Below are 26,168 nucleotides of genomic sequence, written 5' to 3'. Positions count from 1 at the left end.
GCAAAGAAAAACAAAATTTCCCATTTCAGCTGGGAAGAGATAAAGTGTGATTTTTTTTTTTTTTTTTTTTTTTGAGACAGGGTTTCTCTGTAGCTTTTGGAGCCTGTCCTGGAACTAGGAACTAGGTCTTGCAGACCAGGCTGGCCTTGAACTCACAGATCCGCCTGCCCCCCACCCCCATGCTGGGATTAAAGGTGTAAATGAGTAAAGTGACAGTTGCTCATTGAGCGTGTGTGGGTCAGCTAAAGCAGAGCTGGCTCTGCACGGGCCACCTTAGTTACAGGAACCTAAGGATCCACGCCCAGTGCCTTTATCTGTGCACTACGGATGCTGACAAGCTAAAAGGTTCCTGAAATGAGTGACGTGTGACAGCGTCTACACGCTGTCGTGTCCCAGACTGTGCAAAAGGTGGGATCAGGAGACTGAGACAGGCTGGCTAATGGGACCCAGTTAACCATAACCACCCAGTATAAAAGTACCAGCAGGCACAGAGTTCATCAGAGACAAGAGGAAGGTAATAAAACATCACATGGTCCTCATTTTTCTCTTTATTGAGGCGGACTGTTCTTTAGCTACAGAAAACTCAAATACATAGACCTACCCTTTGTAGCATAGACTCCGACCAGGCAGATCCATGGTGCTCTATAGCCCACCGCAGTATTGTTCCCATGATGTATAACATGACATCAGACTGTAAAAGGTTAACCAGACTTGCAAATAAGGGGCAGAATGGAGGCAAAGCCGGAGGAGGAAGTGCTAGGAACAAAGTAGAACATGTTTAAAGGAACCATTTCTCACTAGGTAGCCCTGGCTGTCCTGACACCCAGAGAGTCTCCGTGCTTCGGCCTGCTCTGCATGGGACAGAGGTGTGAGTACCCCCCCGCACCTCGTTTGTTAGGTACTTTTGATGGGCTCCATTATGGGACGTTTACTACCAAGTATCTTTTAGCTGTATTCTCAACGTTAGCCAAATGCACAAGGATAGCCATATATTAAAAAAAGAAAGAAAAACATAACCCCAGCTGTACACAGAGTTCTCTTATATCCAGCAATGCCTTAAGAGCTCCATAAAACCGCTGACTACACAGTGACCTGGCACAGACTCCCATCTTTATTGGTGCGTGTGTTCACGTATGTGGAGGCCAGAGGTTGAAGTGGGTTGTTTTCCTTGATTACTTTGTGAAATGTTATACATCACGGCAGGATCTATTGATGTCTGGCTAGTCTAGCTAGATGATTTGCTCTGGGGCATCCCGTCTTTGTTGGCCTCCTGCTTGCTGAGATGTAAGGTGGACCACCAAAATCTACTCAGTTTTCTTCCTTCTTATTTATTTTTTATGTGCATTTGTGTTTTGCTTGCTTGTTTTGTAGGTCTGTGTGAGGGTGTTTGTTGGTTCCTCTGGTTACAGACAGTTGTGAGCTGCCATGTGGGTGCTGGGAATTGAACCAGGGTCCTCTAGAAGAATAGCCAATGTGCTTAACCTCTGAGCCGTCTCTCCAGCCCCATTCCCCCATGTCTATTTTTGTCTTCTGGAGAGCTGAACTCTGGTCTTTAAGCTTGTGCAGTAAATGCATGGCCTGCTGACTCATGTGCTGTGCTCATGGGTCATCTTTCCTTCCTGTCTGAGATGGCTGGGAGGCAGGAAAGCAGTCAAGGGACTGAACTGAAGAGGGCTAAAAAACTTCCCTACCCTGAAACCCTTCTCAAAACACAAGAAGCACCACGCGGAACAAAAGGAGTGGAGGAAGGACTGAGGCATCTGCAGGCATATGGGGTATACCAGGCCAACTCAGTCATTTCCGGATGTCTGGGGAGGGAGTACCATCTTAACACTACTGCACTCATTTTTCCTCAGAACACGAGAAAGGTCACACGAAAGCTTATTCTTACATCTCCCTCCCTGCCAAGGGTGATCACTGTGGCCAACAGAAAACAATGTTTTGTTAGTGAGAGACTGATGTGAACTTTTGGAAATAAGATTAAATACCTGTATCTTCCCTGTTTTGTCTTTTCAGTTTCCTTTGGGCTTCTTCTGCCTAATGAAAGACAGGGTAATAGGGATGAGAATTACAATACAGAATATTAGCATCTGTTTTCAAACCCCGTCCCTTGAAGGCTAGGGATCCACAGGTCAGGCTGGCCTGCATTCCAGGCAGGAGCTGCTGTGTGCTGACTGGGTAGATGGCTTCTACTTCCCCCACCACTCATGTATCACGGATAACTCTTTTTTTTTTTTTGGATTTTTCGAGACAGGGTTTCTCCGTAGCTTTTTGGTTCCTGTCTGGAACTAGCTCTTGTAGACCAGGCTGGCCTCGAACCCACAGAGATCCGCCTGCCTCTGCCTCCCGAGTGCTGGGATTAAAGGCGTGCGCCACCACCGCCCGGCCACGGATAACTCTTTTTGTCAGTTAAAAGAGTCCTCACACGTGTTCTTTAAGATGGGGGGAACAAGTACAAACTGGAAACTTAACTTAGGCTTGAATGCTATGAACTGTATGAGAACAAAATAAAAACTTCACAGTAATTTTGATTTTTAACACCATTTATTGAAAAAGTATGTTAAAAAAGAAGACTGCAAGCCAGTTGTGGTGACGCACGCCATGCCAGTAGGATTTGCTGAAGGAGGCAGAGGCAGGAGGACCACGAGTTTGAGTCCAGCCTGGGATACACATTAAAAAAAAAGTGCAAAAATGTCAGTTTTTGGAATGATTAGAAAAAACTGCGTAAAAGCCAAAATGCCTATCATATAGGACCAATTGTGAATATGTGTCAAATGGGCTAGACGATCCTGATATAAGCTGAAAATGTGTTTTCAGAAGTCGAGAACAATGAACTGGGGATGTACTTCAGTGGTAGAGAGCTTGTTAGCACATGCGAAATCCTGGGTTTGAGCCCAGCACAGACAGATGAATAAATAAGCAAATAAAGTCAGGTGTGTTAATCTTACTCACCTATACCCAGACAGCGTGGGGAAGACCTGACCATGTGAGCCTAGTAGCCCTGCTGCTTGTGGCTTTCTAGTGCATGGAAGGCAGCAGAAGCCTGCTGTTTATAAGGAAACCGGACCCAGCACTTCCTCCCACACTGAGCTCCCGCCTACCTTGGACTGCTCTGCCCTGGAGAAGTGATAGAAATACAGGTTGAACTCCCTGGCACACTCTGGCTTCAGCTCATACATGCCTCGTCCTGTCAGCCCAGGTTTCCTATGGGGGAAGAACATTATTAGCAAAGCCACACCTACCAGGAGCCTTGGATGTCCTAGTAAGACTGGAGCTCGCACATTTGCTTTTTTAGGGCGTCAAGCTGAAGCTGTTCTGTATCCAGCACCTCTGCTCTGAGCTGGTCCTAGCTACAGAAGTGATGTGGAGACGGCTCAAGTCCAACAGCACAGGCTTCAAAGCTGCAGCATTTCTAAGCCTCTGAACACCACTACGCACGGTGTTAATTTTTTTGTTTTAACATGCAATATGGTCTAAAAATTTTTATAGGACAAATTTCATTAAAACATCTGTGTGAAATAACACTCTACAGGAAGAACACTCAACAGGGAGAAAGTATTTGCCATATATTTAATATAGCGAGAATCAATGTTTCAATCATATATAAAAATGCTAAAACAGTAAGATGGGGATGGATGGCTGAGAAGGAAATTACACAAAGGTGTCACGGTCTACAAACAGTCAAGAAACACAAGATACTCTACCTCATTGGCTGCATAATGTAACTGGAAGCAAGGCAACAAGTCCAACCATTTACTATACAGAATTATAGAAGTGTACCAGGCTGGGGGAGGAGGCCAGCAAGTCCTAAGTTTAGTTCAAAGCAACACCATCTCCCTTCCTCCAACGTAAGTACATACACATTCAAGTGTTGACAAAGTGCAGGAGTGTAAACTGTTCATCAGGACATACACCTTGCTTTCCTTTCTTCAAAGAGATGCTCTGCTCGTCAAGATAAAGAAAGATGTCCACGATGCACACTACCTGCTTTGATACTAGGAACATCTGGGCAGTAAAGATCTTAGAGGAGGTAAGGAGACCCCTCTGCTGCTCTACTGGCCGAGCAAGGCCTGATCCTAAGAAACACCAATGAGAAGCCTAGTCCAGAATTAAAACTTGAAAAGGCCCGCCACTCTTGAAGTGACAGTTTCACCCTCTGTTTCATCAAAACAAACACATTAAAAAAGGTGATTACAGAGGCTGGAAAGACATCTCAGCGAGAAAAGGCATTTGCCCTCAAGCCTGACAGCCTGAGTTCTATCCCAGAAAAGCTTATCCTAGAAGAGAACTGACTTCCAAGCTGTTCTTTGACTTCTATTATGTGATGCTGAAGTAAACACAGGTGCACAAAAAATAAATAAATGTTAAAAAAATGAAAACTTCATAAAACATGACATAAACTCACTTGAAATGGGCAACGGTCTCAATGACGCTCTCCATGCCAGTCTCCTTGTTTTCCTGGAGAAGAAACAGCATGCTGGCAGATGGCTGGCAACTGCGGCACTCTGGGCAGTGGGCTAGCCTGGTCTAGCGTGAGTCCCCAACACCACCATCAGGGACCAAAGGTCAGGATGATGTGACTGAACAAGGCCAATCAAATCAATCAGGACCCAAACTGCAGAGCCCTGGGACTGTGTAAAATAAGTTCAAAGTTGACCTATTTCAACTCTGGCAGAACACACTGAAGAGGGGGCAAGAGATGGCTCAGCAGTTACGAGCATCTGTTGTTTTTCCAGAGGACCCATGCTAGGTGGTTCACAAGCATCCACCTCTAGGGGATCCAATACTTTCTTCTGGGCTCTTTGGGCACCTGCACTCACAGGTGGACACACCCACACACAGACACTCCCATAAAACTTGAAAACAAAGAGCAGCGTCAATGAAAATAAAGGCCTCTCAGCTATAGAAGCTGAAAGTCTGAAAAGCCCATGGCTGAAAATTAGGTGGCTGAAGACTAATGGCCCCGGGAGGAAAAACAATTCTAATTCAACCTAGGACTGTCCTTGTCCACATGACTTTAGTCACTTCAATGAGACGTGACTCTTCCACCAGGCTGTGGGGATGCACACTTTAATTCTAGCTCTGGGGAGGCAGAGGCCAGCCTGGGCCACACAAGGAAACTCTGCCTCAAAAAAACCAAAGTCAGGAAAACAAAACAAAACAAAACCAAAAACAAAAGACAAACAACTCTTCTGGGGCCTGAGAAAGAAAAAGCTCTGAGAAACTTGAGTCTACTCAACTCAAGTGAGCGGGGAGTTCACGTCTCCCTTAATACATCAATACATTAGATGGGAAGTATTACGTGTAACCATGGCAAGTTCTGAAAGACCGGAAAATGCCCTGCTCTAGTGGACAAAACAACGTAGCTCTAAGAAGCATATTCTTCAGTGTTCACTCTAACTCTGCTCTGCTTTCTGCTCAGGGTTCCCAATATTTTCCTTTTCAGTTACTTCTAGCAATTCCACTCACTGGAGTTACCCACATCTCAGAACTGTAGCTTGTAGGGCTGCGGGGAAGTGTACACGCCGTGGGTGGGGAAGCTGACTAGCTCTCTTTTAAAAACTGTGGCACTTACATCTTCAGGCAGAGACTTCACCAGTTCGCTGTGAGCCATAGGTTTGATGCTGAGCTGATGGATAATCTCCCGCTTGATTTCATCTGTGGCGCTCACCTGTCCAACCCCAGGACTAAATCTTTCTCCTGTCCAAAACAAAAAGGCAGATGGACACATTTTACAGACTCATGACACTTATGTGATATATGCTTTTAGTTCCTGCAACGGAATACACTCCCCTGTCTGAGTCACTCTGCTGTGGGAAAGTAATGACTGGTGTGGTGGGGAGCAAAGGGGAGAGCAGTTCCCAGCACACTAGAATGTCACGTGACTTGAGGGTTGCTGGCTGCTTTGGAGAAGGATGAGAAAGAGAGAGGGCCTCAGCAGTAGTCAAGGCTTTAGCCCTATGCTTCTCTGGTGGCAAGGAGGGAGCCCCCTTTCTACTTCTGCCTAGGGCCAGGCAAGGTTTCACCTAGAGCCCTCTTCCTTAGCTTCATTCCTGTCTGTTGGATTTGCTACTTTATGACCAAAAAAGGTCTGAAACAGCAGGTGAACGACAAAGCAGAAGGAATAAAAGAACTGGGAAAATAGAGGAGGGTCCTAGAGACATGGACGTCTGTGAGCCAAGGTCTTTAGTAACTGCAATTACCACCTTCGGGGTCCAGAAGCCATTTATACCAAGAACCACAGAGAGAAACAACAAATTAAGATTTAAGCACCAGCAGCTCTGCTTACTACCCAGTTCCTAGATAGCACAGGCCCAGCACCCTCCCCCAATAGTCTTTCAGGTCATTCCACTTCAGCCATTGCATCCTTTCTTCTTCCAGTCCCTTCTCGGAGCTCACCGACAAGCATGATGATGAGGTACAGCATCTCTTCTATCAGAGTGTTGTTCTGCTGAACAACATCCTGCAGGAAGGCAAGTTCAGAGGTGAGAACACGGTCCCTTGATGATGACCACATCCCGACAGCACAGGCTTCTTTGGCTTCTTTAGCGTGAGGAGTCTTGTGATACAGGTGCTTACCTTATGGGTAACCTCTGAACTGAACCTTTTCCCGTAGTCAGGTGTGCTGAAGATCTGGTAGAGTTCAAAGCGGCTCAGCATGATCATCAGGAAGTGATTTGGATCCATCATGGAGACACCTGTCTTTTTGTTTGTTTGGGAGAAAGGAGAAGAGGAAGATCGGAAGGGACGTTCACTGTTAGAGAGAGGTTTCCCTCTGCACAAGAAAACACAGCTTATTTGGCTGCCAATTCTAAGGAAAGTTGGACGTTTGCTTAGCCATAGACCCTACATGGTATGGCTGACAAGAGGGGACAGGAATTTAGTTGGTCAAACAATCTACACAAATAATGTGCCCTATAACCTAGCCCCCCCCCCCCCAACAACTGCATGGCCTATCCCAGTCTCTGTCAGTTCACAGGACACTTCTAAAGTTCGGTTGCACTCTCCTATCAGGGCTCACTGCCTGCTAGGAACTGAGAGAAATACCAACTAAGCTTCCAGTTTGTAAATACATATACCATTACTGAGACCTCCTGCTGTGGAATATTCCTTTACACTGTGTGAAGATGTGTCGCTGTGATTGGATTGATAAGAAGTCAAATGGCCAAGAGCTAGGCAGGAGGTATATATAGCAGAGACTTCTGGGCAGAGAGAGCTCTGGGAAGAGAAAGGTGGAGTCACCAGCCGGTTGCAGAGAGAGAGGAAGACATGCAGGAGAGGTAAAAGCCCACATGGCAACAGGTAGATGATTAGAAATGGGCTAATTTAATTTGTAAGAGCTAGTGGAACAAGCCTAAGCTAGAGGCCAAGCTTTCATAATTAATGTGTCTCCAGGTTGTTTTTTGAGAGCTGGTGGCCCAAAGAAAAATCCATCTATAATCTCCCACCTTCTCTTTTGTGATAAGCACTCTATTACATAAAACAAAAACTTTTATATCAATTTAATTTTCTTTTAATGCCATTAAAAAACTCTAAATCAAACTGAAATCTCAATACCTGGGAACTGAACTAGAGTCCTCTGGAAGAGCAACCAGAGCTGGATCATCTCCACAGCCTGTAACACTCCTGCTGTTGTTGTTACTATCATTAGTCTTTTTGAGACAAAGTCTTGCTATGTAATCAGGCTGGCCTTGAACTCACAAGGATCTGCCTGTCTCTGACTCCCAAGTGCTGGGACTAAAGGTATGAGTCACTAAGCCAGTCCATTTTGTTAAAAAAAAAAAAAAAAAAGTTTCTCTGTGTGTGTGTCTGCCCTGTGAGTGTTGTGCCTACAGAGACCAGAGAGATATTAGATGCAGGTGGTTGTAAGGGGCCTGATCAAGGTGCTGGGGATAGAATCCAGGTTCTTTGGAAGAACAGGAAAAGCTCTTAAGCACTGAGCTGTCTTCCCAGCCAGGGTTTCTGATTTTAGCAACTGGGGAGATTCCCCAAGGCAGTAAGCTTGACAGGCAGGAGGCTACGGAACAAACAGGCCATATCTAGCACGCTTAGCCTGACAGCTCTGGAAATCAGGTGCAAACACTGTACAGGCTGGTGGCCTGGTGTGGGAAGTGTTAGGACGGGGCAGGCAGGAGTCAGAAGTATGGGAAGGAGTTTTAAGAGACTGTCTCAGTGGAAGCGAAGACCAAGACTCACCGTACCCCACAGTCAGGGTTTTAACTCATTACCTGAAGCATCACTATGTCTTTGTCGAACATCTCCCGTCTGCATTTTACATTATGGTAGTAATAGATCTACAAATAATAATTATAAATATAATTAATTAACTAAGAGAAAGCATATGGGTTTGTTAAACACAAGTCTGTGCCTCTCTGCTTATATGGATCTGGCTGAGTTTTTAGTTATCACTATCCTAGCACAAATAAACCAATTAGAGGTTGGTTCCCTGTCAACCTGATGCAAGCTAAGGTCACACAGGAAGAGGGAACCTCAACTGAGAAAATGCCTTGGTAAGTCTGGCCTGTGGGCAAGTCTGTGGGTGTTCTCTCCATTATCATTGATGTGGGAAGGCCCAGCCACGGCCAAGGAGTGGCCCCGTTGGTCGCGCGGCTTTGGGTTGTATATCAAGCTAAGCAGTGTCCTCCAGAGTTGCTGATTCAGTTCCTGCCCTGACTTACCCTTCGTGAACTGTAAGATGATGGAGCACCCACCCAAAGCTACTTTGGGTTATGGTGTTTATCGCAGCAGTAAAAAGCAAATTAGGCCAATGTGGATGTCAGGGACTGAACTCAGATCACCAGGTTTAGCTGCAAGTGCTCTCACCCACCACTGAGTCTGCCCACACTCTGGGCAGTGGAGCAAGTGAAACACAGTTTAGATTTTACTGTTCAGCTTTGCCCTAAAGACTGTTTCTAGTAAACGTTAAGACCACTGTTACTCATTTCCACTTTCCCTGATAAAATATAAGACATCTAAGAAACCTTAGCTTACTTTGTATTTTTCTAGCAATTTAACACAGATAATACAGATTAAACCCTTTTTTTAAAAACAACTTATTTGTGTGTGTGTATGTGTGTTGTGTGTGTGGTACATGTGTGGGGTACACTCATAAGTCAAAAGAGGGTGTCAGAGGGCTGGAGAGATGGCTCAGCAGTTAAGAGCATTGCCTGCTCTTCTAAAGGTCCTGAGTTCAATTCCTAGCAACCACATGGTGGCTCACAACCATCTGTAATGAGATTTGGTGCCCTCTTCTGGTCTGCAGAGATACAGGCAGGCAGAATACTGTGTACATAATAGATAAATAAAATTAAAAAAAAGAGGGTGTCAGAGCCCTTGGAGCTGTAGTTACAGAGGTGGTGAATAACCTGTCATGGGTGCTGGGGATTAAACCCAGGTCCTCTGCAAGAGCAACAAGCACTCTTAACTGCTGAACCATCTCTCTAGACTCCAGAGTCAAAACTTTCAATGTCCATTTAAAACTATACAAGGTTTATCATAAAAGTTAATGAATGGAATCAAAACATCACAGAACTAAAAAAACAACAAAAGTCACTTACCTGGTTTACTAATGAGAAGCCATTTCTTCTCCACATCCCAGCATGCACTTGGGCACATAAGACAAGACATCTAAGAGGATGCTCTATCAACATGGGTGGGCTCAGTTCACTCTGTGTGTTAAAAAAACAAAAACAAAAAAATCCACCTTGTTAAAATTTGCATAAGGAAAGGCGGTTAACAGGAAAGCTTACAAAATACTATGCTATATCTACGCTAAGATGTATCTGTGTGACAATTTTGTGTTAATTTAGCTAGGTTATTTATGGCCGGCCTAATCTAGCTGGAACTGAGAGGTATTCTTTATATTTTAGTAAAGTTTGAAAATGGGAAATTATCCTCTGATGTGGATGGGGCTCATCACCTCAAATGGAGGCTGTAGAAAAGGAGGGTTTTGCCGGGCGGTGGTGGCGCACGCCTTTAATCCCAGCACTTGGGAGGCAGAGGCAGGCGGATCTCTGTGAGTTCGAGGCCAGCCTGGTCTACAAGAGCTAGTTCCAGGACAGGAACCAAAAGCTAAAGCTAAAGAGAAACCCTGTCTCAAAAAATCCAAAAAAAAAGAAAAGAAAAGGAGGAAAGGAGGGTTTCTCTGTGGGGGTGTACACGTGTTGCAGTGCGGTGCATGTGTGGAGGTCAGAGGAAAGCCTCTGGTATAAGTTCTTGTCTTCCACCTTGGCTAGGGCAGGCGCTCCTGGCTGCTGTGACGTGGGCACGTCCCTGTTTCTTCTGTCTTTGTATGTGCTGATGCAAACAGCTTGTTCTCGCTCTGTGCACAGAAGCCATTTCACCCAATGAGCCACCTCCCCAGCCCCAAAAGTATGCTCTTTGAAGAAGGAATTCTGACTTCACAAAGGACTCTGCACTTGTGACTACAATGCCAACTGTCTTCTGGGCTCTCCACTGTGCCAGGATGCTCACCGAGACTCATTTCCAAGTCTATAAATACATGAGGCAAACCCTTAAAACAGCTCCTTACACACACACACACACACACACAATTTCAACATACCCCTATTGTTTCTCTTCTCTGGAGAACCCACATTAATAAAAGTTTGTTTCAATTTGGTTTCAAACACAATATAATAACTAGATGTTCTTATTAATGTTGAAGCCACTTACCAGAGGCAGGAGCTCGGGGAATTTATATGCCACTTCACTTCTGCTTAATAACACATGCAAACCTGCATGGAGAAGAAACAGAAACACATTTCTATAGTAAAACTAATGTTTACTAGACTCAATGATCACCTCACCCAACTTCACTAGTTAACTTTTGAAAAAAAAGTTTGGGAATGCATCAGATTGCAAATTAAATTATAAAATATAATGTATCTATAAATAAAGCTTTTCAACAAATCTACATTAGACACAGTTAGAACTCATCTTCATTAATACTGCTGACATTTTAGAAGTAAATACTGGATGTACAGACACAGCCAAAACAGCTCAACAGCAATCAAAGCAATGATACACATTATGCCAATGTAGAGGTATCTCCTGGGTCATGGACTTTGTTCTTGTTGGAAGCTGAGATCCTTCTGGCAACTGAACAGAGAAACTGGCTCTGACTGACCCATGGTCTGAGCTGACTTTGACCTCAGAATTAAGTTCCTTAGAATTTCCAGTTTAGAGTTGACATGAGATTTCCCTTTGTATGCTGTGAATACACACTGGTGATTAAAGAACCTGCCTTGGCCTGTTGATAGGGCAGAACTTAGGTAGGTGGGGAAAACTAAACTGAATGCTGGGAGAAAGAAGGGCGGAGTCAGAGAGAAGCCATGTAGTCCTGCTGGAGACAGATGGTAGAACCTTGCCAGTAGGCCACAAACCTCGTGGTAAGATATAAAATAATGGAGATGGGTTAATTCTAGATGTAAGAGCTAGCTAAAAATACGCTTAAGTAATTGGTGAAGCAGTGTTTTAAATAATATAGTTTCTGTGTGATTATTTCGGGGCTAAGTGGTCGGGAACCAACAAGTGGCCTCTCTCCCTCCAACATAGAGTCAAAACCAATTTACTTCCTACCCATGAGAGAAACACTTTTAGCTCACAGGCCATTCCAAAGGCTACTGTTTAGACCATTCCCTTGACAGATAGCACTTATCAGTATTTACCAGTCCCCATTCAAGTTTGAGAGCCTTCCTTCCCTGCAGGCTGTTCCTAGTAACCTGTTAATAGTGACTGCTGGAGCACCACCAGCACCGTCTCCACCTTGTCTGGGAGCTGTGCTGTTTTGTTTGGAGCAGACTCTGGCTCTGTAGCCCCAGTCTCAGACCTGTGCTCAGTCCTCCTGCCTCTGCCTCTCAAGTGCTGAGGTCACTGGCATACGCCACCAAGCCAGCTATATGGACTGTTTATTTTTCTTTCTATTCTGACTACAAACAGCCAGGGCAGACCTCACGTAACACTGGGAGATGAATGCTCCCAGATACTCACAGCACAGACTTCAGGGAGGGAAGACATAGGCAGAAGTTAGTGCATTTCTGGGGTTTTAGCTTTCTCAAGGGGGTAATTATTACCCTCAGCTTCTACCCAGATACCCAGGTTTTGGAAGGATATGAAGTGGTAAGTCACTGAGTTGAAGGGACCGACGTTTTCCCCCCCTCGTCTAACACTTAACCAAGAGTTCTCAGTTGCAGAAAACAAACCCGGGATAAACAAGTTATAAGAAGGAGAGAAATTTCCCCTACAACCAGAACTTTATCTCCTCTATCCTTCTGTCTCTCTTTATTCATTCTTTCCCTTCTTCCCTTTCTCTCTCTTGTTACTTTGGGACAGGGTCACTCTGTAGTGCAGGCTAGGCTTGAACTCACTGTAGGCCAGGCTAACCTGGAACTCACGGCAACTCTTCTGCGGAGTCCTGGGATCACAGGTGTCAGCCAGTGTCCACAGCTGCCATACTATTTCACTGGTCAATGTCTACAAATAAAAGCCTCACACGCCTCAGTTATGTGATCTCAGCCTACAACCTGATGGCCCTGCCCTAGAGCCTGGCAGGATGTGGAGGGCTAGCAGCCAGAGATGTGCTGATGCCCTAAGATGCACTTCAGAACGAAAGGGGTCATCAGTACTTGACCCCGTGACATGACATCAATGAGGGATGGATACCCTCAACAAGGCCATGATTTATCACAGGAGTTGACTCCGTAATTAATAACCCCTTCAGCACACATTTAAGGAAGTCATGGTGCGGATCCTTCAGTCTCTCTGAAAAGTACAGAAACAAGTGAAGAGCACCCTCACATCACAGTAAAACGCTGCCAGGCCACAGTCACTAATCACAGGCTCTGTGATGGGAAGCAGGAAGCTACTATTTTCTGAGTTAAGAATGAACTAAAGGAGGTTGGAGAGATGGATCAGTGGTTAAGAGCACTGGCTGCTCTTCCAGAGGACCCCAGCATCCACATGGCTGCTAACAACTGTTTTTAACTCCAGTTCTAGGGGATCGGGCATCCTCACACACACATTTATGCAGGCAAAACACCAATGCACATAAAATAAGAATAAATAAATTATAAAAAAAGAATGAGCTAAAGGGAACACAGTTTGAGTAGGATAAGATATCCAGAATCAAGAGATCTCGAAGCAATGTTGTGAGGGTCCCGCTAGGAGAACTAGGTACATACACAGCCTCTGGATGCTGCAAGGTGTCTGTTTTAGGTAGTGTAGTGACTGTAAGTGGATTATAAAATAGCCTGACATCAATAAAGGCATTCACTTGTAACATTCTGCTTAAAAGGTTATTGATCAATGAACAAGAAAGAGCTTAGAGAAAAGCTATGGTGGTTTTGATTTATTAGCAGTGGCTTTGAAGTGAGTGACTGGCGTGATTTGTCAGAACTGTGAGCTTTGTCACTAGGATGTGGATGCCACAGTGATGTCAGAGTAAGGCCTGCCCTGTAGTACAATGTTATGGGATGCGATGCCCAAATACCTCAAAATGCCAGCTTGGCTTCGATCTTGGACACCAAGGACTCGTTATGCCTCAGCCCTCCCATCTATGGACCAAGTTTCATAACTTCTGCTTCATAGCAGAACAACCATATCGGTGAACACATGTAAAACTCTTAAGATAATGCCTAGCACACAACAGGTATTTAGAAACACCACAGTCATTTGAGAGAACTTTAGGGTTCTTTTTTTTTTTAGGGAAGATGCTTTACCTGCAAGCAAGCGAGAAATTGGGAGGTGAATGCTAACTTTTTCTTGGGAAACACAGTATCTGATAGTTTCCACTGAGTGTCCAGAAATACTGAGTGTGATTGGCTGTTCCCCATCAGTAAAACCACCATGACACTGCATCAACACAGCGAGGCATTTCTTGTAAGCTTCAATTAACACTGTTTCCTAAAAAAGAGGGTTTGTAACATAAGTTACCCAAAAGACCGAGTTGCTACAACATTGACTTAGCACCTCAAATTCCATGACAGGTAAGTATCTCAATATGGACCAAATATAATATGGACCAAACCAAATTCAGTCCTCCCTCCCAGAATGGCTCCCTTTCTGCCACTGTCCTCTGCCCAATGGATGACATCACTTATCAATAAAGCTGTGGAAATCTAGACGTTACCAATAATGTCCTTTACCCCAGTTCATGCTTTCTAGTCTATCATCAAAGTGGCAGCTTCCTCTTCTCAGTCTCTCTCAAAGCTAGCTGCTCTCTCCTCCAGTAACTCAAAGACACCGGCAACCATCTCTCTGATAAACTCCCTGCTTCAACTCTTGGTCCATTCATCCATTCTCCACAAAGAGTAATTTTACAGACACAAACTGGACCATGTCACTGTTAGGTACACCCGAACAGCAGCCTCCCACTTCAGCTAGACTCCAAGGTCCTGATATCAGGCAGTCCTGCCCATCCCTGTCCCTGTCCCCTCTCCAGATTCCTGGTAGCTTCTCAAAGCTCCTAGGCCTCTCATCACACAGAATGATACATTCGGCTTCTGAATCAGAAACCCCTTTTCTCTGTCCAGCAGGTTTTCGTACATTGTTCAAGTCTCATGGACGCTCTCTGACCCTCTGACTTTCACAGGCTCTTACCGATGAGGGAAGGCTGAAATTTTAAGTTACAGGATAAATGTGACTTAATGTGCAAAAGCAAGCTTATTCTTGGATAAATGTATCCATTATTTTATACACTTACTGTCTAGGGAGGATTATGGGGAAAATGAACATAATTACATAAGAGTATACACGATTACCTTCCTGATTTTTTTTAAACATACACTTCAAAATTTGAGCTTTTGATAGTTATTTAATGTATAGGTGGAAGTGGAAGTGTGCTGTTTCTGAGCTCAGCTGTACAAATATTTCTCCAAATCTCTTATTTTCACTCAAGCGTCTGTCTACCCACTGTTTCTCACAGTTTCTACCACGAGAAGGAACTCACATCCAAAGCGCACCAATCCTGCACCATGGAAATCACATGTGTTAGCTTCATTTGCAGCGTGAAGGCGGCTTCCCACTCCGGCTCCATTTCAATGTGCTGTCCTACTTGACGCGTGATCGGATCCATTCCCTTAGAAACCAGAAAGGGTTTGGAAGAGTAAAAACTAGTTTTTTTCTCACAGAGAAACCCAAGGAGCAATGCATAAGAAATATAAATTGATTACAGAGACTATTCAAATAATGTAAGCTTTTAAGCAGGGAGTGTCAAGAAAAAAAATCTAAGAAATTCAATAAATCTCCTTAAAATTGATTCAATCATTTTTTTCATGTATGCTTGAGACAGGGTCTCCTTAAGCAGACTGACTGGCCTGGAAGACATGATCACTTTGCCTCGGCTTCTTGAATGCTGGGATTGTAGCTATCTGTCACCACACCTCTCCAGGATTTATGTGCCAGTGGTGGCTGAACCCAGGGTGCCGCATATACTAAGCACTTGCTTCAGCAGCATTCCATGCTCAGCCCTTGACAGGCCTTACAACTAACATTACACAGTCATGCGAGAAGACGGGTTGTATACTCACCCGTCAAAGATCAGCGTGCCAGAAAAAAAACAAATAGCCTTTCATACAAAAGAGTGCTGGGCGGTGGTGGCGCACGCTTTTAATCCCAGCACTTGGGAGGCAGAGGCAGGCGGATCTCTGTGAGTTCGAGACCAGCCTGGTCTACAAGAGCTAGTTCCAGGACAGGCTCCAAAACCACAGAGAAACCCTGTCTCGAAAAAAAAAAAAAAAAAAAAAAAAAAAAAAAAAAAAAAAAAAAGTGCAAATTTTTTTTTAAAGGAATAGCTAAGATATCCTGGAGTATAAGAATCACTAACAGAGAATACAGAACACCTCCAACATTTCAAAGAGAGTGCCTTCTCACATAGCTCTTCCTGAAGTGTTTTAGGGAGTCTCCTGTCTCTGAATTGCTTCCATGCTTTGTCTCTACGTCTAGATTCTGATTTGCACACAAAGAGACCAGTGAGGAAAACGGTCTGGACTGTACTATGTACAGATCCCACTAAGAGGAAAAGCAACTGTAGAAACACTGAAAATAAAACACAGGCCAGAGAGACGGCTCAGTGGGCAGCAGAGCCTGGTACTAACCTGAACACCAGAGTCACCTTGAGACCCACTTTGTAGAAGGAGAACTGACTGCCATGAGCTGTCTGTTGACCTCCACAGGTGTGCTATGGCATCCATGCACAGCAAGTACGTGTGCGTGTGCACACACACACACACACACACACACACACACACACACACGCATGCACCAAAAAAACCTCCTCTTTGCAACAGAAAATAAATCAGAGGCTGGGAGTTTATCAAGAGCGAGGCTTAGTGGTAGAGTGTCTGCCTACTGTCTGGACACAGGGTCCTGAGTTTGTCACCAAACATGCAAAAACACTAGTTTTTCAAATGAACTTAAGTACACTAGCAAAATAACCACGGAAAAGGACTTGCAAACTCTCAAAAAGCAGTACTAATAAGAATCCAAACACTTTTTTTTTAAATTAAAAATTTCTTTGTGCCTGTTCTGCTTGCACACAGTGATGCACCATGTGCATGCAGTGCCCAGGGTGACCAGAAGAGGGCACCGGATCCCCTGGAACTGGAGTTCCAGATAGTTTAGAGCTGTCAAGCAGATGGATGGTGGGAATTGATCTTGGTCCTCTGGAAGAGGAGCCGCCAGTACTGCTGAGCCATCATTCCAGGCCCAAACAAGACATCTTTTTTAAAAAAAGAAAACAATTTATTTTTGCTGTGGGTTCTGGGGACAGATCTCATGCTCTCTGGCTTCTGCAATAAACATTCCTCTAAACTGAGCCTCCTCACTGGTCCACTGAAACCGAAATGAGGGATGGGGAAGCATACAGAAACGCGTTCACACAGAAATAAGTTCAGTTTATACATACCTGCATGCATTTCAGTAATTCCAAAAAGGCATCGAACCCTTCTAAGAACTTCTGCCTCAGCTCATCTGACCACTCAGTTGGTTTGCTAATCAATACATACCTACATAGACAACAGTGGCAGTGAACACAGAAATACCGGCATTGTACAAGCTATAATTTGTGTGGAAATGAAAGAAACACTTACTTGAGATCTAAAATAAGGCTCTGAACTCTCCTGAACTTGAAGGCTTGAAGGGCAGTGTAGCGTTCAAATTGGAATCTACCCTGGGCATCTCGTTGTTTCAAATGGTCCATGAAAGCCTTAATGATAACAGTCATCAGGTTCTCTTCCGTGATGAGCATTCGGGCCTAAAACAGTTCATCACAGAGGATGGCAATCAAAACCTGTACCCCAGGGAACCAAGAGCCATTACTAGTTTAGCGCCCACACTTTAAACTTGCTCAGCACAAGCAACGCAGCTCAAGTGCACTACTGGGTCGCTCTGAAAATTTAGCTGTATTTTATGTGTATGAGCATTTGTCCACATTAAGTATCTCAGGTCAAGTGCACTATCAGGTCGCTCTGAAGATTTAGCTGTATTTTATGTGTATGAGCATTTGTCCACATTAAGTATCTCAGGTCAAGTGCACTACCAGGTTGCTCTGAAGATTTAGCTGTATTTTATGTGTATGAGCATTTGTCCATATTGTGTATGTGCAGCATGGGTGAGTAGTGTCCAAGGTCAAAAGATGGCACAACAGTGTTAACTTTTCTTTAAATGAGACATTTACATACACTATACAATAAGTATGGGTACTTATTGTGGGGTCCAGAGGTTAAAATCACTACCACTGATTGTCTAAAGTTCAGTATGAAACTGTACTTCCTTTCTCTCTTTTTTAACCAGCTGATATTGGTTTCTGCTTTTCTGACTTTAGGAAGTGTAAGGTCTCACAGCTCCTGAGGTCTGCCATCCAAACACAAACTGTTAGGAGATTTCTGCCTTCTTCCAGAGCTGGTATTTAATACCTACCTACCTACCTACCTACCTACCTATAAGTGTAGATAATGTTAAATACATACGTATGGATATATACAACCGCAGTTATCTCTTTCCCCCACAGAGAACATACTATCAACTACCATTCTGCTTTTCAGTTTTCACTTGATATAAACTCTGACACAGATTGTCCTGTAGCATCTCACACAGTCTCTCATTCTTTTTAACACCATCAGGCATACTCTGCTCTCACATTTAGCCAGGTCTGGACTGCTGTCATTTACAGATTTTTGGTATGTGCTATTAAAAAAGACATCACAAATACCCACTATGTAAAATGGCAAAGTAACTCCCTGCAAGTGGAATCGCCCAGAGGGAGTACAGTCTAAGATTGACAGCATCACCAACCTCCTCCCAGAAAAGGCTCACCGAGCCCCACACCCATCCAGTACGTGAGCCTTTTCAGTCGCTCTATTGCTCGCTACACAGTTTAATCTTCATCTTCTGTGTTAAAGTCAAAATGTGGGAGTCACAGTAAATTTAGACCTTCTAACTTAGCTAGGGAAAATTAAAGGTGTTAGAATGGCAAAGAATTCTCCAGGGAAGACTATGGTCGAGTCTGAGGAGCCACAAGTACACACAGGTTCCCAGGAAGGCGAGCTTTTCCTGCTTGTTGCACTGACTAGGAAGTTAAGGAAAGCAGAGGCAATCCCACCGGGCTACACACAGCTGTGCAGCACCAGCTTCGGTGAGAGGAGTGAGACCGGAAGCTTAGTGGGCACAACACCACTGGGGTGGGCAGTCTCACAGTCAAGGCACCGGTCGTTCTGGCTAATGAATGCTAGAGACGGCTGGGTCTAAAATGCAGGAGGCACATTCTCTAAGGCTACAGAGAATGCTTTCAGTTCTTGCATTGGAACTTTGTCCAAATTGCTGCTAACTTTCCAAGAGAGCTGTCATCATTAAACACTGGTTACGACACAGCCACTGCAACTGTGATTATAGACCCACCACTTGATGCACAGGCCTACAATCCCACTTGCTTTATAAACATTATCACTCCATAACTTGGTTATTTTTTTGTAATTCATATTAAAATTTGCACCACCAGACTTAGCCAACATCTTATAACATGTTCACAATAGGCTACAAAGTCCCCTGTAAAACTGAATAAAAGTAATGTTTCAGGGACATGCTCTGGTTAAACTCAACGCCACAGGATCCAATCAGGAGAATACTGACTGGGGCAGTGAAGAAAGTCACTGGAGGCCGGGTGACAGAGGCTCACACCTTTAATCCCTGCACTCCCGAGACAGAGGCAGGCAGATCTCGAGTTCAAGGTCAGTATGGTCTACAAAGTGAGTTCCAGGAAAGCCAGGGCTACTCAAACCCTGTCTAAAAAAGACCAGAGTCCTAGTAAGAATACGATAGTGCTCAGAAACCGAGTCCAACCCTCTTCCAGGTTCCCCAGGACAGTGCTTAGATTCTGAAGCCCTGTAGGATGGAAGCCTGAGAGGGGTAGAAACCCTAAGACAATCAAGCCCAGACACAGCAGTCTTATCAAGGCTAGGGCAGGACTCTAGCAGATACTCCAGGCTCTCCCTGGGAACTCACAGTTACTCCTCCCATCAAGTAAACTGTGAGGACTGTTCAATTGGAGGCCAGCTTGGGCTATAGACACCCTGCTTCAAAAAAACCTTATAAAACTGCAGATTCGAAAGGCATTAAATAGAAAATAACACTAGACCATGTAAACCAATGTAATTGGAAACACGGATAAATTAACAAATTCTTTTTTTTTTTGGAGACAGGGTTTCTCTGTGTAGTACTGGCTATCCAGTATCCTGAAACACTTTGTAGACTATGCTGGCCTCGAACTCAGAGATCTGCCTGTTCCTGTCTCCTGAGTGCTGGGATCAAAGGTATGTCCAACTACCACCTAACTAAATTAGCAAATTCTCCTGTTTGTTGTTTGAAACAGGGTTTCTCTGTGTACCCCTACCTGTCCTGGAACTCACTCTGCAGACCAGACTGGCTTCAAACTCACAGAAATCCACCAGAGTCCTGGAATTAAAGGCATGAACTACCACTGCCCAGTGCAAATCCTTAAGAAAAATCTTATTTTTTAAAAAACAATAATAGAATACCTAAATAGCCCTAAACTTATTTAAGAAATATAACTGATAAAAAATACTTTCATAAAGAAATTTCAAGGCCCAAATGGTACACTAGAGAATTCTTCAAAATACTTAAGATAGCAAAATCCAGGGAAGTGGTGAAACCCGCCCTACATCTGGAGAGGAGCAGACAGTACATCGATGCGCAGAGAATGAGCAGAAGTGGCGTTCTGGGCCTGGAGCTCCGCCTCTCTGTTAAGTATTCTCCAGATACTTAACCCGGAGGGTACACCAATGCCCACCACAATACACATTCCAGACTCCCACAGAAACAAGAAAACTAAAGCCAAGAACCACACCAACTCCTAGCCATGGACCATGACACAGTGTTCTCTGGGTCTGTGTTTGCATCCGTTCACTATTTTTACTCTTTAGGGCCTATTTCTCTAACATTCCTGCATAGTTACTGAGCCCCTGCCCGCATGTTTCCTCTCTTCCTTTTGGCCTCCCCCCTTTGGTGTTTCTGTGTATGGCGTACATGTGTGTACAGGTATGACGCTAGCGCCAGCGTCCTACCACCTTCCCCATCTGTCCCTCAAAACTTGGTCTCTCACTGACCTGGTAATCACTGTTTTTAAGTTAAGCTGGCTAACAAAGCCCAATGATCTTCCTCCCAGCTCCAGCCCAAGCTGGGACACAAGCTGGGTCCTACCGCTTTTACAGCAAGCACTTCTATCCAGTGAGCCATCGTCAGCTCTAATGTTCCTGTCAAGTGGTGCCTGAACCTGCCAGGCTGGCTCTAAGAAGGCAATTTCTTCAAGTACGAGGACTCTAAATTTCAGAACCTGAATCATAACAGCCCCAGGCTGAGACATGTCTGCCAAACCCAGGGAGACAGTAGGTAGTGGCTAACCAAATGAAAAAGGCCCACAGATTTGCTCCAGACAACAGCAGGCAGTGGGGGCTGTGATGAGTCTGAATATCCTATTTATCCACATTTCCCAGTAGCCATCACGGGCTTAATATTGAGTGATGTAGGAGTAAATACATATACCTACATCAAAGATCTGTCTAGAAATTCCACTTAATTACAAGTTAGAAACTCCAGAGCCATCTTATACACAACCCTCAATTCCAAATCTCAGTAGTCATGAAAGCCACCATCCTCCAGCCAGGTCTGCAGATGTGACAAAAGGCAGCTCTCAAAATCCCTACATCCACTGGGAACCTCAGCTCAGCGCATAGTCTCCTCTGGACTGCTGCTTCAACTTCTTTTACTTTAAATATTAATGAATTAATGAGTGTGTGTGTGCTGTGCTCCACCATGTGCACAGGGATTAGTGGACAACCTGCAGGGCTCGAGTCTCTTCTTCCACCTTGTAGCCTCAGCCTCAGGCTTGTCCCAAGGTACAGGCTTAGCAGCAAACGGTTTTGCCAGCTGCGCTGTCCCATTTTACACAGCCTCACTGCATTAAGTTCTAGGTAAGTTCTCCAGATTCGCTTTACCGTCTTCCTCTAATTTATTCCCCATCTTGCAAATAGCAGTCTTTTCAAATCACAAATGTAGGACTGGAGCTATAGCTCAATGGTAGAGTGAGCTCGCCTAGCATGTGTGAGGCCCTGAGTACACTCACACACATGTACTCACATGCACACACATGATAAGTGAAAATCCAGTGGTCCAAGTGTCTCTCGTGCTCTAAGATAAACACACGATCCCTGACTGGGCCTGCAGCAGCATCCATTAGCGAGCAGGTCACTAAAGATAGTCTTTGCTAGATACTTTCCTTTCCTTTTGATTTTTTTGAGACATGGTTCTCTGTGTAACAGTCCTGGATGTTCTAAAACCGGATCTGTAGACCAGGCTGGCCTTTAATGCACAGAGATCTGCCTGCCTCTACCTCCCGAGTGCTGGGATTAAAGGTGTGCACCACCACTGCCCAGCTAGCAAATATTTCTTAACAAAAAGAAGTGACTCCCCCAGCCCCACAAGAAAATGTACTTGCTAGGAAAGTGAGTACAAACTGTTCTTCAAACTCCACAGCCTTGCTCTGAGCTCAGAGTACACCAAGCTGCTCCCCACATGCAAACCCTTCCCACGGCGCACTCTGCATACATCCTCCCTTCCAGTCTCCACAGAAGGTGGACTCCGGCTAAGGGCTATGGCCTTATTCGCTATTGCAGAAAGCAAACTTAATGTGTATTGCTGCTCATCTTCGTGTACGTCCATGTACTGCATTCCATCCTGGTGCCTGAGGCCAGAAGGCAACATCAGACCCCTGGGCTGGAGTCATAAGTGTTTCCAGCCACCATGTGGGTGCCGGGAACTGAACTCAGAGCCTCTGGCAGAACGTTTTCATTACTGATTCCAGTCACATCTGTTTCGTTCATCATTTCACTTTTAAAGCCTTGCCTAATAAATGGTAATAAATATGTTCAATGGAGTACAATCTTTAGTTACCATACATGATGAAACTTAACTGATGGAGGCTTCAGGACCATCGTGGCTGGTTTTATGTCAACTTGACACAAGCTGAAGTCATCTGAGAGGAGGGAGTCTCCTAAGATTGGCTATAGGCAAGCCTGTGGGACATTTTCTTAGTGACTGACGTGCTGCCATCCCTGGGCAGGTGGTTCTGGGGTCTATAAGGTAGGCTGAGCAAGCCAGTGAGCAGTACCCCTCTATGGCCCCTGAATCAGCTCTGGCCTCCAGGTTCCTGAACTGTTTTGAGTTTTTGTCTTGATTTCCTCCACTGATGGACTACAGTGTTGAAGTGTAAACCAAAGAACCCCTTTCCTCTCTAAGCCACTTTTAGTCCTGGTGTTTCTTCACAGCACTAGTAACCCTGACTAGGTCAGAGAGCAACCTGGAGAACATTAGTAAAAGCGAAGCCAAGCAATGTGACTCAGTTGCCTTAGCTACTCTTTCCTTATGAGGGAGAGGATTGAGGAGGAAGATTCTTCAAGACCTAAGATGGTATATGGTATGTTATCTGATTCGAATGTCAGGAATATATTTGATAAACTAACCAGCTAAATGTTAATTTTTTAATTTAATTTTATTATTTTTTTGAGACAGGGTTTCTCTGTAGCTTTGGAGCTTGTCCTGGAACTAGCTCTTGTAGACCAGGCTGGCTTGAACTCAGAGATCCACCTGCCTCTGCCTCCCCAGGCTGGGATTAAAGGTGTGAACACTACCACTGCCCAGCTAGCTCAATGTTAATTCATCAGTTCAATACCGCTAAGAAATCCAACTCTCCTCCATTATTACTTTGACATTCAAAGATACGTTGTGTGTGTGTGAAAGATACGATGTCTGAAACCTGACTGCCTCCTACACAAAGTACCAGCTTATTGAGGAGCACACAAGTCTTACCTCCAGGATCTGAGGCTTTACTTCTGTTAACGGAAAACAAGAGCATTCTCTAGTCTTTCAGTACTTACAAGTGAAGGAACTGTGAATATCTGAACCGAGAGGTCTGCGACTGAAAACTCTCTGTCGTGGTCATCTGTCACATAATCACTCTGCAAACGCTCATAGTTCTAATAAGAAGGCAAAAAGAGGCAAGGAGTGCCAGCTATGAGTTACAGAGGAGAGGCAGACTCTACTCACCAGAGTAGGTGCGGTGAAGAACTGGACAGATAGAGCAGTCACCGACACTGCTCGCTCGTGATCATCCTCCATAAAATCTCTCTGCAACTGCTGGTAATTCTAAACAACAAGGGGGAAATTCCTCTAGTCCAGTGACCAAACGGTTAAGGGTTATACTGAAAACTCAGTGCTGGGGACGGCAACAGGAAGACACGGGTAGGACATGGAAGCCAAAGGATCACTACCAATTAGATGTTGCGTCAATACCGATTTGCTGTGGAAAGCTGTGCTAATAGGTTCTTCTGGAGCACAGTGCTAGTTTAGCAGCTCAAATAGGGAGTCAGACCTCCTAAAACCCTAAGGTCCACTGTTCACTGGGGGATGAGACTCAGTAACATCATACTATCTGCCCCCAAATCAGCCTTTCATTATTTTGGAATACACAACAGAATCATGTGACTCCTGCAAGGTCACCATCGATAGATTTGGGAATAGAACACAAAACATGGATGTTCTGAAAGATCTCTCCAAATGACTGCCATGTGCTTCCTTTGTTAAGTGTTCCCACTGGGGCATACATTAAGTACTTAGTGTCACCATGTGCTTCTGAAAGCAAAACCAACTCTGTCAGCCATCTGGAATTCACCATTCCCAAATCATACCAAGAGAGGCACACTGCCTCCATGGATTTTAATAGGATTAGATCCATCTATAATGGCATGAGGTTAAGTCTCATTTCAAATCCCAATCACTGCATATTTATGTTGTTATATTTTTTGGGGGGGGAAGGGATTGAGGCAGGATTTTTCTGTGTGGCCTTAGCTATACTAGTACTTATTCTGAAGACCAGGCTGGCCTTAAACTCTGCCTGCCTCTGCCTCCAGAGTGCTGGAATTAAAGGCGTGCGCCACCACTGCCCAGCAATCACTACGTATTTATGTATGGGGGGGGGCAGGGAGTCTTGTTTCTACACCTTTATTAGCAAAAGCTAAGAAGATTCTCAAGTTTCTTAGAATTTCAAATGGATAACCTCATATCTCATTGTTTAACATTAATAGTTCTGGAGCCCCAAATACTATAGTTATTCCTTAAATAACTAACTGGAAAAATAAAAATCCTACTTACTTTTGCAAATCGAACAGCAAAGAGCTTCTTGTACTTGGGGTCCATGAGCAGGCTGCTCATGAATAACTGGTGGTAGACACTCCTAGCGCCTTCGGAGAAGAGCAGAGTGTGAGAGACCAGAACTCCATTTCCAATGCATCTCAGACCAGAAGACAAAACTCTATGCTTTGCTCAGAACAAAACACTTTTTTTTTAAAAAAAGGATTTTACTTTAATTATCAACATGTGTCTGCATATGTGAGTTTGCCCAGGTGACGATGGAGGCGAGAAGTGCCACATCCCTGACACCGGAGTTACAGGTAGACGACACCTAATGTGTACGTTGGGAACAGGACTTGGGTCCTCTGCTTGAGTAGTGTATCCTCTTAACTACTGAGCCATCTCTCCCATCCTGCAATGTTTTTAAAAATAAAATGCGTGCAAAATTAATCCCCCTTTCCCTTTGTTGTTCTGCAGTGCATGCTAGCCTGTAGTCTAGGTTGGTGTTAGACTCCTGAGTGCTGGGAACACAGCATGTGCTGCCTTGCCTAACTCTACATGTGATATTGTAAGAAGATACAGAAGCTCTTTAATCTAGGTCATAGGCCTCCTATACAATACTTTTTTTTTTTTTTAAATAAGGTTACAGTGCTAATGTTTGGTGTATTTGTTAGGGTCTGAATCTAGCACTACAATTATAATTTTAAAAAGTACAAATATATTTATTAACATTTCCAAATTAAAAAAAATACCCAGCTTTGACACAGCAACCCTCAGAAGCGATAAGCAAGTCACCTTTCCATAGTCTGGAATCATTAAGCATCAGTCTGTCCACCAGAGAAGAGTTTTCACCATCTGGCCCTTCTTGTAATCCAACCTGACACAAAATCCGGCGAAGGCCATCTTTAAACAGAAGGAAGAACAGTCATGAGACAGGAACGGCAAGCTTTAAATATTAACGGAGATGACGCTTCAGTGTGGGCTCCAATCAGCGCCACGTCTTAGTGAAGGGTAAACTGGGGAAGAACCTTATTAACTATTTTATTTTTACAAAAAGGAGAAAACATTAGAAACCTCAAATCACAACTCTAATTGTAGGATGTCAAAGTTAATGTCTGTCAGAAAGGCAATATGTCTTTTCTGCCCTAATGAATTTAATTGGAAAAAAAAAAATCCCCAACTTGCTGATGTAATGCTGTTCTCTAGGTATTTATGCTAAGGGACACAGGGGTAGTAAAATCAGGCAGAAAGACTATGTGTGAGGTAGTCACAACAAAAAACTGCTAACAGAACAATGTGTACCCCTTACACTGCAATATGTATCAATATGGGTTATTAATGCTACGTAAAATATTTTCCATCAAACTTAACTACACTAGAGCACTGCATGAGAGGCCTGGAAGACAAACTGTCACATCTTCTAAGAGCTGCGCTCTAGATACGCTCTCCAGCATACATGCATGTGGTGTATC

At 44.3% G+C, this 26,168-nt stretch overlaps 1 protein-coding gene across 2 annotated transcripts in view; it reads right to left on the bottom strand.

The window, feature by feature from the left end:
• Ubr2 (ubiquitin protein ligase E3 component n-recognin 2) overlaps window positions 1–26,168 on the bottom strand; it is an 80,812-nt gene that overhangs the window by 30,345 nt on the left and 24,299 nt on the right. Inside the window, exons 9-25 of one of the 2 annotated variants that reach the window (XM_005359718.3) lie at window positions 25,492–25,599; window positions 24,718–24,806; window positions 23,614–23,712; window positions 17,088–17,251; window positions 16,904–17,003; window positions 14,948–15,076; window positions 13,719–13,902; window positions 10,675–10,736; window positions 9,558–9,668; window positions 8,229–8,294; window positions 6,580–6,702; window positions 6,400–6,463; window positions 5,576–5,700; window positions 4,406–4,458; window positions 3,102–3,204; window positions 1,989–2,037; window positions 602–756 (exon numbers count right to left, since the gene is read on the bottom strand). In XM_005359718.3, coding sequence (XP_005359775.1) covers window positions 602–756; window positions 1,989–2,037; window positions 3,102–3,204; window positions 4,406–4,458; window positions 5,576–5,700; window positions 6,400–6,463; window positions 6,580–6,702; window positions 8,229–8,294; window positions 9,558–9,668; window positions 10,675–10,736; window positions 13,719–13,902; window positions 14,948–15,076; window positions 16,904–17,003; window positions 17,088–17,251; window positions 23,614–23,712; window positions 24,718–24,806; window positions 25,492–25,599 — 1,784 coding nt within the window. Of the gene's footprint in view, window positions 1–601; window positions 757–1,988; window positions 2,038–3,101; window positions 3,205–4,405; window positions 4,459–5,575; window positions 5,701–6,399; window positions 6,464–6,579; window positions 6,703–8,228; window positions 8,295–9,557; window positions 9,669–10,674; window positions 10,737–13,718; window positions 13,903–14,947; window positions 15,077–16,903; window positions 17,004–17,087; window positions 17,252–23,444; window positions 23,544–23,613; window positions 23,713–24,717; window positions 24,807–25,491; window positions 25,600–26,168 lie in introns of both variants that reach the window. The other variant, XM_005359719.3, reaches the window with a different exon arrangement.

Source organism: Microtus ochrogaster, linkage group LG2 (genome assembly GCF_000317375.1).
Source record: "Microtus ochrogaster isolate Prairie Vole_2 linkage group LG2, MicOch1.0, whole genome shotgun sequence".
Lineage (NCBI taxonomy): Eukaryota > Metazoa > Chordata > Mammalia > Rodentia > Cricetidae > Microtus > Microtus ochrogaster.
This window is presented reverse-complemented; position numbering and strand designations above follow the sequence as displayed.